This window comes from Notolabrus celidotus, chromosome 3, assembly GCF_009762535.1.
Source record: "Notolabrus celidotus isolate fNotCel1 chromosome 3, fNotCel1.pri, whole genome shotgun sequence".
In the NCBI taxonomy this organism is placed as follows: domain Eukaryota; kingdom Metazoa; phylum Chordata; class Actinopteri; order Labriformes; family Labridae; genus Notolabrus; species Notolabrus celidotus.
Genome location: NC_048274.1, coordinates 455,407 through 473,400, shown reverse-complemented (window position 1 = coordinate 473,400; position 17,994 = coordinate 455,407). Strand labels below are relative to the sequence as shown.

Below are 17,994 nucleotides of genomic sequence, written 5' to 3'. Positions count from 1 at the left end.
CTGGAACTCTCAGGGATGAGCATAAGCAGCATTAAATACATACATATGTCTATATTTATTAAGATAAGATAAGATACTCCTTTATTCTTCCCACAACTGGGAAATTCATGGAGTTACAGCAGCAAACAAGAAGGTGTACAGAACAAGAATTTATATAGGAAAGAAATGTTCATCAGAGACGACAGCTTGGGCATAATTCTCCTGTCAGCCACCACCTCCACAGGGTCCAGGACTGAGCTGGCCTTCTTCCCCAGGTAGTTCAGTCTTGCTCTCCTGTATCCTGTCCGCCCACAGCAGGTGAAATCCTTCCAATGTGGCGTTCGTGTCCGGTGTTAGCTCTGTTAGCACGATGCTTCCAGCTTGTTTTTTACCACAGTGTCAACAAGCAGAGGAGGAACGTGACAGACATTTGATATGATGTGTGATCAGGTCGTCCTCAGCGTCACTCAAACTGTTCAGCATTTATCAACACTGCTCTGGAGCTTTAACCAATCAGAATCAAGTATTGATGAAGCATGTGTCTAACTCGTCGCTGTGTTTCCTCCTCTCCAGGGCGCCTTGCCCTTCGACGATGACAACCTGAGGAACCTGCTGGAGAAGGTGAAGCTGGGCGTTTTCCACATGCCACACTTCATCCCTCCGGACTGTCAGAACCTCCTGCGGGGGATGATCGAGGTGGACGCCACCAAGAGGCTGACGGTGAGAACACACCTGACCTTACCTTACCATCCTGTCCGGAGCTGCAGAGCTGGAGACGGCTGAAACCCTCCATCACTCCGGCTCAGTTTGCATTCTTACAGTCTGCAGCCTCGGGGACAGCTCGGTCTAAATTTAACAGATTTCACCGTGACCGTCTCTGCAGCTTCTTCACTCTGCATAAAATCTTTTCATCTCCGGCCAGCGGTTTGCTTTGACTCAGAATAGAAACATAACAGAAAAAGACAGAGGGTGCATTACGATGATGGGCTCTGACTTCTGTTTTGAACTTTGAGAGAACAGCAGCAGCTTCTTCATGGATGTGAGGAATCAGGGGGATTCATTCCTGTTTAACTGAATCAGAGGGAAGCCTGCAGAGGGTCGGTCCAGTTACCTGAAGCAGCTGTGAACTTTGAGGAGTGAGTCATTAGTGATGCAGAACTTTGCCATGGTGTGAAACTACAGCTTATTTATCACTTATAAGACAGCTGTGACCTGAACAAACCTGCTGCAGCTAAAAATAACTCCAAACGCTCTCAGCAGAGGTCCGGGTGGATTCACTGAGAAAACAAAACAATGATTTAAGTGTCGCTGATTAAAGGATATAATGAGAGGACGTAGTTAACCTCTGTGTTTCAAACCTGAGCCCTGCTTTATACGTTTTGTGGTTTCAATGACTAAGAGGTACTTACATTTTAAAATTACTCCAGTACAATGCTTGCAAGGTTGAGGTTGTTAGTATAAGTGTCTGACACCATTACAGAAAGGATCCCTACAGAGACAGACCTAAAGTAGGTTTTTTACACAAGAAACAGCTGTTACATCGTTCTCCTCGAGCCACCAGATCCATTAAAAAAACAACAATCTTAAATCTTAAAAAACAGTCATTTAACCTCCAAGATCTCAGCACTTCCTGCTTTACCTCAATGTTTTCGTGGGATTTTGGTGATTTAAAGGTGACATATCACGCTTTTTTCATCAACATATATTGGTCTAAGAGGTCCCCAAAACATGTCTTTAAAGTTTATGCTCAAAAAAACACTTTGAAATCAGATTTTGGTCTGCCTGAAAACCCTCTTTTTCAGCCCTCCTCAGAACGGTCTGTTTCCCTCTGACCACGCCCCCTCAGGAAGTGGGTGTGGCCTCAGCTCTCCAGCACGTTGATCTAATGTTTACAGGTTGGCTGAATATACACGGCTGCTCACAGACCCGCGTTACTTCAACCCTCTGAATCTGATCCAGAATCTGATCCTGATGGAGAGGCGCCTGCAGCAGGACCTTTCTGAACCATTGGTCACAGATTTAGTGTTTCTTGTTGTTTTATTTGTCAGCATGTCGACGTGTGTCTTGGTACACAGCTACCAACATGTAGCTATGTGGCTATGCTAACTAGCGCTAGCACTTTACCATGATACATAAAAATCATCCACTAGATGTTCAAATCTGCAGACGTGGGGAGTCAAAGCGACCTTTGTGTTTGTTAAGACAGTCTACAACTAGCATGCCTCCCTCCTAAGCTCCTTGTTAGCACACATGTGTGCAGGGAATGAAAAACGGAGGAGGGGTTGAGTTGTATTTTATACAGTCTATGGGCTGAACAAGCTCCGAGCTCTGACTTCCTGTTACAGACCGGATGGCGTTGTGACGTATGAAAAACACTGAAAACTGAAACGGCTGGTTTCAGCACACATTTACAAAAAGGTGGAGAAATCAGAACAGGGGCAGAATGGAGTCTTTGACTTTTCAGGGGGTTTGTAGACAGGGACACAGATTTCAGGTAGAGAACCATTAAAAAGTCCATTTTGCATGATATGTCACCTTTAAGAGTTAAATTGGATCCAACATACAAGTTGTGTGTGATTTAGGATGTTCCTAGGTGACTCATTTCAAAGTCACTTAACCCTCCTGGTATGTTCCGGGTCAGATTGACCCATTTCAAAATTCAAAATAAAAAAAAAATGTTTGAAGTATTTTTTCGGTATGAAACTTCTTCTACTTGCCTTAACTAGTATAATCAACATACAAAATAAAGATGGTTCATTTCACATATTTACAACCCCCCTGCATGTTTATACTACACAGATACTGTTCGTGGGTTCATTTGACCCTGCAGTCAAAGTGGAGGCTAAAAGGGGTCAGAAGTGCTCAATACTAATTATTTCTTTGCAACTGTGTGACACATTTCACTCCACCTTCTCTGTTCCTGTGGGCAAACTCCATCCCATCCACACGGTAGGGGCAAAACATATCAAGATTCTCTGCAAGGGAGTCCTACCAACATTCTTACTAAGTTTTAACATGAATATTCATGAAAAACGAGTGAGTTATCCTCATTGAACCATGATCTGTTAGAATTAAAGAACACCAATGCACTAAATGTTGATTTAAATGGTTAGTAATGGAGTGGATAATGAGATTTAAAAAAATGTTTATTGGGATTTTTTGGAGTTTTGACACTTTTGTATTTATGCCCCGGGTCAAATTGACCCAGGAACATCATTGCTGTTCCAGGGAAACGAACATAAGAATATGAATATGAAAGAAGGAATATTCTTGTTATAACGACGAGTCGCTGCAGCAGCCTGAGAACAAGGAGTTTTTTCCAATCTTAAACCTCAGGTGGAAGGCTGAGGATGATCCAAAGTAACTCTTACTGTTCTTACTGGTGTGAAATGGAAACTTAAACTCTGACTAACCGACTAGGCTGACGTTAAGAACATATTCAGAACAGTTGAAAGTGAGCCAGATTTCTTTGGCACGGCGAAACAGGATCACAGAGTCTGCAGGTAAACTCTCAAACTGGTGCAGAGCTAGCTCCTCCATCCAGGTCAGCGTCCTCCTGCCTGTGCTGGTTCCTCATGTCTCTGGTGGAGTGGTTATATGTCAGTTTAACCAGACACAGCCTACATACAACTTTACCTCCATTTACTAGAGCAACATACTCACACATGCCGAGCTACAAGGTGACATCATCACCTGTGCTCCTTTACATCCAGGTAGTAGAGCTTTAGAGTGTTATGGCAGCAGACATTAACCAGAGCTACAGCACCAGCTAGTGGAGGGAGGCTGAACTACAGCAAAGACACAACATATGAGTGACACTTCAGGCCTGCAAATAATAAGAATGATGATAACTCATTCACTTCATATCTGTCCTGTATTTAGAGAAGCCGTTCTGTTTCTTTCACTGAACATGTAAACAAGCTTCTGATGTTTATGTTTTCTCTTCTTTCTGTTACAGTTAGAGCAGATCCAGAAGCATACGTGGTACCTGTGAGTATATCTACCTTGTTTCTGCTTCATGCTGTTTGTGTTTAACGTCTGTACGCATGCTCATGTTCCTCTGAAGGTGTAAGAGAAGTCTACGTCAGCTCTGTGCGGGACACCTCTCAGAGGAGAGGCAGGTCCATCAGTCCTGAGAGAGAGATTTCATAGCTATATTCTTTCCTGTACGTTGCATCGATCACCGCGTGTTAGCGTGTCATTCATCTGCTCGTGTTTGCTTGCAGAGCCGGAAAGAACGAGCCGGAGCCGGAGCAGCCCGTCCCCAGGAAGGTGGCCATCAGGACGCTGGCTGCAGCCGAGGAGATCGACCCGGACGTCCTGGAGAGCATGCACTCTCTGGGCTGCTTCAGAGACAAGGAGAAACTGACCAAAGACCTGCTGTCTGAGGAGTGAGTGAGGGGGAGGAGCAGATGGAGGGAGGGAGGGGTGAGAGGGGGGTGAAACCACAGAGGAAGAAGATTAGAGAGAGAGGGGGGGTGAAGGAGCTGACGCGAGGAGAAGAGAAATATATGAGACGGCTTCAAAATTGTCAGTTTGATGAATTTTTCTATTAAGCACGTCGTTTGATGATTGAGGATCTCACCGTCCTGCTCTTAAAAAAATGTGCACTCAGCTCTCGAAAAGCTCCCTGACCGTCTTCTCTCTCCAGGGAAAACCAGGAGAAGATGATCTACTTCCTGCTGCTGGACCGTAAGGAGAGGTATCCGAGCCACGAGGACCAGAACCTGCCGCCACGCAACGAGATCGGTATGCAAGGTCGGCTGAACACTAAGATATACAATGACAGTTATTATCAAGTCATGTTTCTATAAGCTTTACAGTGTGATGATCCAGCTTTCATCAGCTTTCATGTGTTTACAGATAATGTTGGAAGCCTAATGTGTGAAAACCAAGAGTGTAAACATTTAAGGAAACAAAAGGAAAGGAATTGGATTTAAAAAATGTCTTTAATCTGAAGTTAGCATACATGTAGCATCAAAATAAAATGTATTTTAAGATGTTATCAGAAAATTAATCAAATAAGACAGCAGCTAGGTTCACTTGGAGCCTTCCCTTTTTGAAGCATGATTGGTTTAAAGCCCAAAACATTTTAAATGATCCATAAAAACACTGAAATCAGAATAAAAGACACAAACTGCAAATTATAATTTCAGTCAGAAGTACGTTTAGCCTTGTAGGCCCCGCCCCCAAAGTTCCTGGACGTTTGAAAAGTACAACCCCCCCAAGCAGGGACTTTTCAGAGGGAGTTTGACTACCCCAGAACTAAAGTTAGACCCTGGTACTAAACCCTGTCCTGCAGTTGAAAAGCACCTAGTTCCTGGAGCAAAGTCCCTAGGTCTCAGAAAAGTTCCTGCAGTTGAAAAGCACCTAGAGGGGAGGTTTTAGGGCCTGTGTCCACTAGCTGCAACTCTTGTACTCTTACTTTAATTAATTTAATTTTAATTTTAAAGGACCGTGCATATTAATTAACACTTCTGTAAATATGCAAGAGTTAGCCAAAAGGCTACTTTACATCCGTAGTCCCTTGCCAGTGTTTAAAAGTCTCCCTAAAAAGATCAAGATTAAACAAAAAAATAAAATAAAATAAAATAAAATGAAAATAAGAAGGGAGAGGAGAAACCAAAACACAAACAAACAAAAGAAGAAAAGAAAAAATAGAAAAGAAAAGTACAAATACCCTGCAGTACTGACTGTTAAGTCTGTTAGAATGTTTTTTACTTTAATTTAATCACATTCTGGTAAAATATTGTCCCTGGCATAATCAGCACAGACATGGAAATTGTTCCCTTAATAGACAGCTGTGATGGGGCGCCATTGGCCCAGGGGTTTAAGCATGCATCCCAAATACAGAAGCTAAAGTCTTCGTCGCAGCGGTTTGCAGGTTTGACTCCTGGCCTCGACCAGGATGCCTTCCCCCAACTCTCTGCTCCCCACATTTCCTGTCCCTCTTCAGATGTCTGATCAATAAAGCCGAAAAATGCCCCAAAATATAAAAAGCTGTGATCCATGGCCCCGCCCCTTCTCAATTTTAATTGACGAATGAGAGGAGGCGTGGCATTGACGAGCACGGAAGTGTTCCAAAAGTCAAACTGGATGCACTAAAGATGCTGTGAGGACAGGGACCAAATGCAGAGCGCCCAAAATGTTAAACTGTGCCGAAAACAGAAGCTGCTGCAAAACACAGTTAGTGGAAACAGGCCCTGAATCCTTTCAACAGAAAAACTACACCATGCAAATAAAGAATCCATCCCACGTGTTCTGTTTGTGGACGTTGTTTGTGGACGTTGTTTGTGGACGTTGTTTGTTGACGTTGTTTGTGGACGTTGTTTGTGGACGTTGTTTGTGGGCGTTGTTTGTGGGCGTTGTTTGTGGACGTTGTTTGTGGACGTTGTTTGTTGACGTTGTTTGTGGGCGTTGTTTGTGGGCGTTGTTTGTGGACGTTGTTTGTGGACGTTGTTTGTGGGCGTTGTTTGTGGACGTTGTTTGTGGACGTTGTTTGTGGACGTTGTTTGTGGACGTTGTTTGTGGGCGTTGTTTGTGGACGTTGTTTGTGGGCGTTGTTTGTGGACGTTGTTTGTGGACGTTGTTTGTGGGCGTTGTTTGTGGACGTTGTTTGTGGACGTTGTTTGTGGACGTTGTTTGTGGACGTTGTTTGTGGACGTTGTTTGTGGGCGTTGTTTGTGGATGTTGTTTGTGGACGTTCTTTGTGGACGTTGTTTGTGGACGTTGTTTGTGGGCGTTGTTTGTGGACGTTGTTTGTGGACGTTGTTTGTGGACGTTGTTTGTGGACGTTGTTTGTGGGCGTTGTTTGTGGGCGTTGTTTGTGGACGTTGTTTGTGGACGTTGTTTGTTGACGTTGTTTGTGGATGTTGTTTGTGGGCGTTGTTTGTGGACGTTGTTTGTGGACGTTGTTTGTGGACGTTGTTTGTGGACGTTGTTTGTGGGCGTTGTTTGTGGACGTTGTTTGTGGACGTTGTTTGTGGACGTTGTTTGTGGGCGTTGTTTGTGGACGTTGTTTGTGGGCGTTGTTTGTGGACGTTGTTTGTGGACGTTGTTTGTGGGCGTTGTTTGTGGACGTTGTTTGTGGACGTTGTTTGTGGACGTTGTTTGTGGACGTTGTTTGTGGACGTTGTTTGTGGGCGTTGTTTGTGGATGTTGTTTGTGGATGTTGTTTGTGGACGTTGTTTGTGGACGTTGTTTGTTGACGTTGTTTGTGGATGTTGTTTGTGGGCGTTGTTTGTGGACGTTGTTTGTGGACGTTGTTTGTGGACGTTGTTTGTGGACGTTGTTTGTGGGCGTTGTTTGTGGACGTTGTTTGTTGATGTTCTTTGTGGATGTTGTTTGTGGACGTTGTTTGTGGGCGTTGTTTGTGGACGTTGTTTGTGGACGTTGTTTGTGGACGTTGTTTGTGGACGTTGTTTGTGGACGTTGTTTGTGGACGTTGTTTGTGGGCGTTGTTTGTGGACGTTGTTTGTGGACGTTGTTTGTGGACGTTGTTTGTGGGCGTTGTTTGTGGACGTTGTTTGTGGACGTTCTTTGTGGACGTTGTTTGTGGACGTTGTTTGTGGACGTTGTTTGTGGACGTTGTTTGTGGACGTTGTTTGTGGACGTTGTTTGTGGGCGTTGTTTGTGGACGTTGTTTGTTGATGTTCTTTGTGGATGTTGTTTGTGGACGTTGTTTGTGGGCGTTGTTTGTGGACGTTGTTTGTGGACGTTGTTTGTGGACGTTGTTTGTGGACGTTGTTTGTGGACGTTGTTTGTGGACGTTGTTTGTGGACGTTGTTTGTGGACGTTGTTTGTGGACGTTGTTTGTGGACGTTGTTTGTGGACGTTCTTTGCGTAATGAAACCGACTTACAGGTTTGACACCTTCACCCTCTGACCTAAGGACGTATAGTGTAAGGATGTTTGATGTTTGAAGCTTTTGTTTGATCGCCATAAAGATGAACCGTCTATCTTTCTGTTTCCTGACTTCTTTTTGTCTTTGTGTCTCCCCTTTCTTGACCTTTGACCCCTGGACCCGCTCAGCAGACCCTCCCAGGAAGCGAGTGGACTCGCCCATGCTCAGCCGTCACGGTAAGAGGAGACCGGAGAGGAAGTCCATGGAGGTGCTGAGCGTCACCGAGGGAGGGTCGCCTGTTCCTGTGAGACGAGCCATCGACATGGCGACGCACGGTCAGAGGTAAGACGCGGGACACCTGTGTGTTTACGAGCATGATGCAGACGCGGGACGATGGAGGACTCTGGCTGTTTAAAGTGTAATTGATGATGTCTGATATCAGTGTTTAATCAGGATGTATTTAATCTCAGAGCAGTGAGGGGAGGAGGAGCAGCTCTCTCAGATTTACGTCCCTCACGACGTCTGTTTGCCCTCAGCACAACCTCAGTCCAATTCCTCACTCCACTGAGCTCCATCAGCTCCACTCTGAGCTCCGTCCTCAGCAGTAAATCCTCCCCTCCTTCACACAACTGCGGTTAAATACATCACACGTCCTTTCTCTCTCTCTCTCTCTCTCTGTCCGTTCAGGATGTTCAGTTCTTATCACACAAGACCTGACGTTCGCTCCTGTTTCAGCCGCTCCGCCAGAGGCTAACAGTGCGCTCTTAGCTCTGGTGGAGAAGAAAGAAAAGATAGAAAGTGCATGAACAGGGCGGACGGGTTTGTGCGTCGTGTGTGTGAAGTGTGCATGGAGCATGCGGTCAGAGAGGACGAGAAGCATCCTGTTTAAGAAGCTGCGAGCCTGAAGTGTTTCAGCAAGTCGGTGCATCAAGTGGCTGCTGATGGTTGGACTGTTTGCACAAACAGCATGTAGGAGAATCAGAATTAAAGCCCTGATGTTTATGTTTTTGAATACTGTATGTTTGCTGCTTTTTAAGAACATATGAAGACAAAATACAGACGAACACATCCTTGATAACGGCGACCACAGTCACCCTGGGACTAGAGACGAAGCAGTTTCTCATCAGGAGGTAGAAATATAAAAAACAAAGGACATATATACACTTGAGGTCAAAATGATCAGCCCCCCAGGAATTCTGGAACATGTTCCTTAAATTCTGCCCAATGTTTGAATCATTGATAAAACTTGATATAATCAAACATTCACCAGTGTTCTTTAGTAGCTTTGGGACATTTTGGAATGTAAAATACATTTTCAGGATAACTTTATATCAAATATAGTGAAAAATGGGGTGGTCAAAATTATTAGCCCCCCTGTGAATTTTTACTTTTAAAACACACCTGAGCAGTCAGCTGGTTTCCTAACAACACCTGAGCATCCAATCAGCATTGAGAGTTACTTAAGGGACTCCAAACAGGGCACTTGAACATGTTATTGAGAGAGACTACTCTTACTCACCATGCCTAAGACAATGGAAATCAGTCCTGAGCTCAGAAAGAAGATAATGGAGGCTCATAATAAGGGGGAAGGCTATACTGTCATTTCCAGGTGTTTTACAGTGTCTACAACAGCTGTACGTTGCATCATTGCAAAATACAAGGAGACAAACTCTGTTAGAAACAAACCTAGGCGTGGTAGAAAACACAAGATTTCAAGAACTTTGGAGAGGAAAGTAGTCAAAGATGTCAGCAAGAAACCCCGGACATCTAACAAGGTGATTGTTGCTGACCTGACCTCCTCTGGAGTTGATGTTTGAAGGAGCACAGTTGTGAGGGATCTTCATTGTAGTGGGCTTCAGGACCATCGTCCCAGAAGAACCCCTTTACTCAAAGAGCGGCACATCAGAGTCAAACTGAGGTTTACCCGAGAACATTTGAAAGGTAAAGATGAGTTTTGGAAGTCCATCCTTTGGTCTGATGGAACTTTTTGGGCACATGGATGTTGTTCATGTTTGGCCAAGAAAGGGAGAGTCCTTCAACCCTCAGAACACGGTCCTCAGAATTAAACATGGTGGAGGGAGCATCGTACTGTGGGGCTGTTTTGCAGCCTCAGGCACAGGGAGCCTTGTTTGGGTGCATGACATCATGAAAAAAGAAAGTTATGTTGACATTTTGAGGGATAATATGAAGAACTCTGCTCTTAGTCTAGGCTTTGGTCGGCGCTGGGTCTTCCAGCAAGACAATGATCCAAAGCTTACGTCAAAATTGGTCCAACAGTTCTTAAAGGACACCAAAACCAAGGTCCTGGAGTGGCCTGCACAGAGCCCAGATCTAAATCCTGTGAAGAATCTGTGGCGGGTGCTCAAAGTGAACGTCCATGCTCAGAAACCATGTATTTTGGACCAGCTGGAACAATTTGCATTGGAAGAATGGACCAAAATCCCTCCAGAGACATGTGCCAACCTTGTAAAGAACTATTTGAAGAGGTTGTTGTCAGGTGTGGCTCAGAACGGGCGCACTATTGACTACTTAGGGCCAGGGGCTAATAATTTTGGACATGCCATTTTTACATTTTCTTGTTTCAATTCATTGCATCAACAAAATATCCAAATCAAACATAGTGAACATTTGTCTTTGTTATTTGGAAACACATAAACTATAAACACTTGTTTTTAATGGTCATTTTCATGGAGAAATCAAGAGTTTTATCTGATTTCACAAGGGGGGCTAATCATTTTGACCTTGCTGTACAAAAAGCTTCAGCAAAGGCTCCTAGATCATATCAAACCAACCTCCTCTGTGTTCATCATGAAGTCTCAGGCTCTGCAGACTTGCAGTGTCAGCCTTTGAGATTGAAGCAGGCAACTCATGAAGCACACGGAGCACAGATGATTAAAACACTGAGTTAGTTCTTGCAAAAGAAAGGTTGGACTTGTTGTTGCTCATCGTCTGAAGCTAAGTTTCGTCCAAGAGGCACTTCCGTGTGATAGGAGTGAGTTTATATATCTATGTCTTTCTTTGGAACGCTGAAAGCTTAGATTGAAGGTCTGACTGCTGCAGGAAAGAAGGACTTGCTGTATCTCTTCATCGCTGAAGGAGCTGCCCCCATGCTTTAGTCGTCCCATGCAACAATCAAAAACTCCCCGTTTCGTTTCACAGATAGAGTTTCTCAGGAGTGTCTCACATTTTGTGCATCTTGCATGTTCCTCTTCTCATTAAAGTTCACATTTCACCCTCAGACACCCGATGCAAGCTGCATGCTTCCCCTCCAGGTCTAATCCTTTTGCAGCCTTCTTACCTTTCCTTCTCACTCTCTGGTGATCGTGACAAAGAGCTGTAGAAGCTCTCTGTGACACAGCTGACCTCTGTGAGACAAACTCCTCATGGCTGTGTTTGAATGCTTTAAAACCAAAACAAGGAAGATCAGATTGAGCAGCAGAGTCTATCACCCAACACAACATATACATCATGATACTTCAGATTCATCCGTAACAACATCCTGCCGCCCCTCTCTTCGTCTCTGAGGCGATGTTTAGACTAAAGAGAAGTTGTTTTCAGGAGATTTGAGAGTTTTTGTCAAACAGAGTCGTGGAAGTACTTTGGGAAGCTGTTTGTTTTACTGCTGTGATTTTATTTCCCTGCCTCTCCTCTACAGTACAGTTAGTGGCAGTAACACATCTCAGAACAGGCTTTAAAACTGTCACAATAAACTGCAGGAACCAACCAATCACAGGGTGATTATGTTGAGGAAAAGTACTCTAAATCAGCGTCACTTTTTTTGGCCTCATCTTCTATTTAAAAGCACAAAAAGAACCCTGCTTTAGAGTTTGATGTTTTTATGTTTGAGCCATGATAATGTCTCAATTTGTCTTTCCATTAAAGGAACAGGAGCTCTGCGATATTCATTCAAAGTAGAAACAAGTTTGATTCAGTCTGAAGATGTTTTATCTTCCTTTACCTCCAGGAGCGTCTTTGATCAAAGATTAATCTCAGCTGGAGTTCATTCTGAAGTTGATTTGTCTCTGGAGCTAAAAGCTTGTTTTCATCTGTCGTGTTTTATTTCATATTTATGTTGAATTGTTATAAAAGCGACCCGATAACTTCTTAATGAAGCGTCCGCCGCTCAGCCGCTCAGCCACTCGCTCTGCGGTCACAGAGAGGTCGGCAGAGCTAAAAATCTGCTCCGACATCCTTCATAAACTTTATCATTAAAAAGTGAGATGGAGTCATTTCACATGAATTTCATCCCAGGGTCACGTCGAGCGGAGCGGAGGAACTCAGACCCACATGAAAGTCAGGATGTAATGTGGACCCGAGGCTGAGGCGTCTGTTGATCGTCTTCTCCAAACGTCTGAGTGAAGACGTCCAGGGAGAGGGAATGATTAACACTCAGCGTGATGCGTTCAGGAGACACATCAAGTTCTACTGATTTAAAAACACTGACTGATCCTTTAGTCTGACAGTTTCAGTCACCTCTCCAACGCAGCCTCATGGAAGTTTAACGCTCCTTTAGAAAGTCTGCTGACGTGATCTGCTTTAAAAAGGCAGGGACCTTTTTTTCCTTGTTCATAACTCGGCAGAACTTGATCTGTAACTCTCCTCACAGGGGAACTCATGTCATCCCCAACCTGTGATCTTTGTTAGGAAACCTGCAGCTGTTTCTCAAAGTTAACCACGTGCAAGAAAAGCTTTCTTCTTCCCTTTTGCATCGATTATTCCGTCCTGCCGACACTTATCTTTTATCACATTTTGTCGGGTTGGTTTTCAGGATACAAACAGAAAGCGTCTTCCACTTTGCAACTTTACAGTCCGTCTAGTTAACAGCCAACGCCATCAAAAAAATGCACACGCATAACGATGACAGAAGTGTCATTTAGCTCCACTCATCCAGATGAGTTCCGGATCTTCAATCTCTGAATGTAAACTGTTAACTAGGGGTGACCCTGACTAAGGATTTGCTTAGTGGAATCTGATTCATCAGATTTTGCCCGTAGTGGATGAATAGTGGAATGTTTGTTGTTTTTCCTTATTGACCCAAAGTCTGAATGATGGTGACCGCATGACAATATTACACATAACCCTTTACAATGAAGAGACTCATAGCTTAAAGTAAAAGGGACAACAGAATATTATAAATATAAAACTTAGATTTTTTAAATCTATATTACAAAAACAACGAGGTGATGAAGGAGAGAAAACTCAAATAAGACCACCATCAGTTAAACATGGAACAACGCTCCACTATAGAGAAAGGAATCAGGAGATATTTAAACAGTGTTCACACAGCAGAGAGCAGCACTGCAGAGGGTAGTCTGTCCAACTTAAGACTAAACATTTGTATAATGTTCAAAATCAAACCTGAACCAGCTAAAGGGTTTTTAAATCTCTTAACAGAATCTTTTAAAACAGTCTTTCATCTCGTCTTTGTCCGCTTGAGTCTTTTCAAACTGTACGTGAGGAAAACCATCGTGTGTACGGGCAGAAGTGCGCTCCTGTCTTTGTTGACTGTAAATCCTGTCTTTGAGAATATCCTCTCTGATGGTGTGGAGGTGGATGGGATGCTGTGGATTGTTTTTGAGGCTTCAGACAGCTTTGGGGTATCCCTCCTGGTTCTTTTGGCCCCGTACAGTTTTTGTGTGGTCCGGTAATCCTTGATCTCACAGCCCTCTTCATGAAGCTGCTCCTCATCTTCATCACTAGTTTTTAGGATCAACTGAAGTTTTATTTCCTGACATTTTGAGCTGCCATGAACGTAGAAAGATTTAAAGACCAGCTGAGGTACGTCTGCTCCACAGGTCCTGCTAAATGGGAGAGTCCACCTTTAATTACCAGGGGAGATTTAATTACCACTTTAAGGAGATTTAACACTTCAAGAGCTGTTCTCAGAATTACATTCAATAAGTCTATATTTATATCAAAATAGGATATATGAGACACTATTTTTACAGGAAACAGGAAAATAATGTAACATTAGACATTGAGCACCCCCATGGTTTGAATGGAATGATCCACGTTTCATATACAAATATTCAACTATGAGATTGGCAGTCGACTAAGACTCGTTAGAACCAATCATCCAATATTCCACTATTTGGGGTCACCCCTAATGTAAACTGTTAACAGCTTCTAAATCTCTGCTTGCTGCATGGTCGGTCATCCAGCCGTGGACTGAAGTTTTGCAGAATGCAGACAGGATCACGATGTCTCAGTGCGACCGGTGTTTCAGCTTGAAGTGTGACCCTGCTAACTGGCGACTTTCGCTTCTTTTTTTTTTTTTTTTTTTTCCCCAAATCTATTTATTGATTTTCTTTGGCAGACAGTACACATCAAAACACAATCAGTGCATACACATATCTCTGTATGAGGTAATCAGTGTGCAATACAGGTATAAAAACACAGGCAGTATGGCATGTACAACTTCAGACGGTAATAAAGTGCTTATAACATTATCCCACCCCACCCTCCCTCCTCCCTTCCCCTTCCTATTTGGTCACAATAAGACAAAGAAAGGAAAATAAGTTACAAAGACATATATATACACATACATACACATATATAAATCAATAAATCAATAGATAAATAAAGCAGCAGAAGCAGGGGGGTAAATAAATGATGTGGAAAATATGTCAAGGGGCAGTACCATCGCTTTCAGGTGTCAGACAAGACCATCCACATATCTTAGAAAGGGATTCCAAGTTTCATAAGACTTTCACTTTTTTAAACATGAAAGGAGTCCTCGTTAATGCATCCTAGTTTAGTGTTTTATAATTAGTCCAAATATCCTCATCAATGGAAAACTGAAGGACGTTTGTGAGAGATGCATTCAGATGAGAATCCTCAGTTAGCAGGGTCACTCTTTAAACCAAAACACCGGCGTCTGTTGGTCGTTGCATTTGTTGACCTCAGTTACTCAGAAGACTGCAGATGATCTCTGTGTGGAGTTGATGAAACGTTGGTTTAGCTCCTGGTTGTTTTGTTCGGCTCCGTTCTGCACGAGGTCTCTGATTTAATGCTGTAAGCTTTTTGCTCTGCCTCGATTCTGCGCCCCTAAAACAGCTTCTCCAAAACAGCTTCTCCAAAACAGCTTCTCCAAAACAGCTTCTCATCACACCGGATGTACAGATTTAATATCTTACTGTTCTTATGTTGTTCTTTTTTTAGGGTTTATTTTGATAAGGTTTCATCTGTGGACTATTTTTATACTTTGTACTATTTTCTCACCAGAACACAGAGACAAGTTCTTAGTCCTTATATTACCAAAGATACTTGATCCTGATTCTGATCCTGATTCTGATCCTGACAGGGTCTCTCAGGCTCCGTTCGCACTGCAGGCCTCAATGCTCGATTCTGATCTTTTTTTTTTGGCCTTGTTTTGTGCACATTACTCTTTAAGTGTGAGCTAGTCACCTGAGAAGAAGCTAGTTAACCTACCTGTTTTGAACTCAGTGTGGTTTGCTGCACTGGTTCTGGTCTCCAGAGTTCCAGGCTCCTCTTCACCTTCATCCACGGAGCTATAAAGAAGCTCTAACGGCTGAAACCAAAATATGATCCAGTTCATTATATGACAGCGTTTGTCCTTAGCTTCTTTGGACCTCACTTTCTTCTTCTTCCCTTCTTCTGCGGCCACGTTCCACCATGTCTTTCGATAAACCTTCAAACCCGGTCCCTGAAGACTGGGAGGTCAAACACCTCACTGACGACCTCCATCGCAGCTGTCTTCCATGATTGTTTTCATCGAGCACGACTGACTCCCACTCCCGCCCGTCCCTCCCTGAACGGCGTCAAGGTCACAACCATCTGACTGCCCTCGCCCCTCTAAAGATCTGACCTGTATCTGACCTTAGACCACGAATGAAAGTGTCCCATTACTCTGTCCACACTGTCATAAAGAAATCAGATCTGAGTCACAGATTGTCAAAAAATCAGCTTTGGGTCTTTTTGATCTGCGGTGTGAACGTAGCCTTGGATCAGACTCACACACACACACTCACACACACACTCACACATGAACATGAAACATGAGTAAATCCAGCAGGTAGAGGAACCAGAGACAGTCCCTTCACAGTGAGGGAGCGTGTTGAATGTCCTGCTGACTGGAGCATGATCCATGACCGTGTTCCTCCTCCTGGTTTTCGTCCTCTGCTCTCTCTCTCTCTCTCTCTCTGCATGTTCTGACTTTCTGTTTGTATCATGATGATTTTGATTTGTTCATGTTAAAGTGCTAAGTTTTCATAAGTTCTGTTTGTGTTGTTGTTTTGATTACTGCATGCTGAACTCTAGGATTCCCCTTATGTGACTGCCTTTCTGTCTGTCTCTTGGTTTTTCTGTCTGCCCCCTTTTAGCAAATCTGTTTTCAGTAAAAGCTTGGATATCACAAACGCTAACTGCAGCAAGGAAGAAAGGTATTGGTCGGCTCCGATCGTCGTCCTCCCTCCGTTTGTTTGTCGAGTCACATCCATGTTGTTCCCTCTTTTTACCATCCAGTTTCCTCACACACTCCTCCCTTTAGTTCTTCACACACCTCTGAATGTCTGTCTCTTTTAGATGTAGCACATGAACTCTAAGTGTGTGTCGTTTGGTCTGATCTGTGATGTGTTTGATCGTAACTGTAAAAATCTGTGGTTTACTTTTTGAACTTTCAAAACAAACAAACATTAAAATACTTAGAAAGCTTTTATTAATGTGCAAAATCTGAGATGTGTTCACTTCTTTAAAGGCAGAAACTTGGTGCACTTTAACAAACGTGATCATGAAGTCCTCTCCACGAGCTTTAAGGCATCCAAAGTCTGGGATTCAACCATCGACTGTAAAAACTGACACATAATCCTCAGTGAGAGTTCTTCTTTTTGTCCCTGACAGGCTCAGGTTGTTATTCTAACGGCCATATTCCACCGTCACACCGGATCTGATAGCTTTCTATTCTAGTCAATGTGTTAACTTCCACTGGATCCGCTCTGTTGCGTCTCTGATCCGGCAGGTCGGAGTCCTCCGGATCAGATACGCAAGACTTCAATTGTTCCCGGATGCCGGAGCACGACGCATCAATCTCAACAGAGCAGATGGAGCGGGACAGGAAGTCAGGTTTCACCAAAACAAAATGAAAACATCCGGTTAATTTTCAGAATAAAACACTCTGTGTTATCACCAGATCGTATTTCACTTAACTACAACAACAAACCAAAGTCATGATGAGCGGAGCCAGGCCTGGAGTCAACAGGTCAGAGGTTTTCAGAGGACCAGAAAGACAACATGGATGAGGAGAGGAGGAGGAGGAGAATCCTTCATTCAGGGATTACCATGGGGAAAACCTCGGTCATATGACTCCAGCTGTCCGGTGGTCCTGGTGGGTGTTGACGGACGAGAGCACACAGAGACAGACCGGACACGGATCTGTTGGAAGTCCTAAGAGTCTGACAGCACTACAGAGAGGATCCCTGCAGAGAGAGCTTTCTGTCAAAGAGGAAGTTAAAAACAGCTGTTTCATCGCCCTCTTCACAAAAACTGTAAACTAGTCACAGAATCACGGCGTTCCTTGTTTACCTCCGTCTCTGTCCGTCAGGTTTTTCTTGTTATTGTGTGTCAGACAAATGTTAAAGGGATATTTCAGTGTTTTTGAAGTGGGGTTGTTTGACTTTTATATTGCTAGTAATTGTAGCAGCAACAACGGATGCTGCTCAGCTCGGCCCCTTTAATGAGAAACTACAGGAAGAACAAGCTTTCTGCAGACGGGGTCAGTCCTGCCACGTCTTTATGCTAATTTTGAAAGACTCCAACTCATGCACTCACCTCGGTTTAGGTGCACGCTCTACTTGTGATTTGTGAATAGTGCAACAAACAGGCTTTCTGGCTCGGGCAGGAGTCTTTTAAACCTAGCTAAATCACATGGCAGAACCGGCCCCGTATGCAGAAACTGTAGCCTAGCTTGCGTGCTGTTTCTCCCTGCAGTTTCTCATTACAGGGGCCGAGCTGAGCGGCATCTGTTGTTGCTAATACAATTACTAGTGACCACTTCAAAAATACCTAAATATCCCTTTAAACATCCAGGTCACAATAACCAGATAAAATGAACTAAACTGAAGCAGCAGGGAATCAGAGACTCTCTTTGAGTGGAGTGATGTATCGTCTGTTTTCAGTTAAATAAATCATCTCTCTGTCTAACTAAGAGCGCTCTCT

At 43.6% G+C, this 17,994-nt stretch overlaps 1 protein-coding gene across 1 annotated transcript in view; it reads left to right on the top strand.

The window, feature by feature from the left end:
* LOC117810433 (serine/threonine-protein kinase BRSK2-like) overlaps nucleotides 1–17,994 on the top strand; it is an 87,491-nt gene that overhangs the window by 57,463 nt on the left and 12,034 nt on the right. The window contains exons 8-13 of the mRNA XM_034680269.1: nucleotides 553–699; nucleotides 3,938–3,969; nucleotides 4,206–4,370; nucleotides 4,631–4,728; nucleotides 8,010–8,163; nucleotides 16,164–16,223. Of these exons, the coding sequence (XP_034536160.1) occupies nucleotides 553–699; nucleotides 3,938–3,969; nucleotides 4,206–4,370; nucleotides 4,631–4,728; nucleotides 8,010–8,163; nucleotides 16,164–16,223 (656 nt within the window). The remainder of the gene's footprint in view (nucleotides 1–552; nucleotides 700–3,937; nucleotides 3,970–4,205; nucleotides 4,371–4,630; nucleotides 4,729–8,009; nucleotides 8,164–16,163; nucleotides 16,224–17,994) is intronic.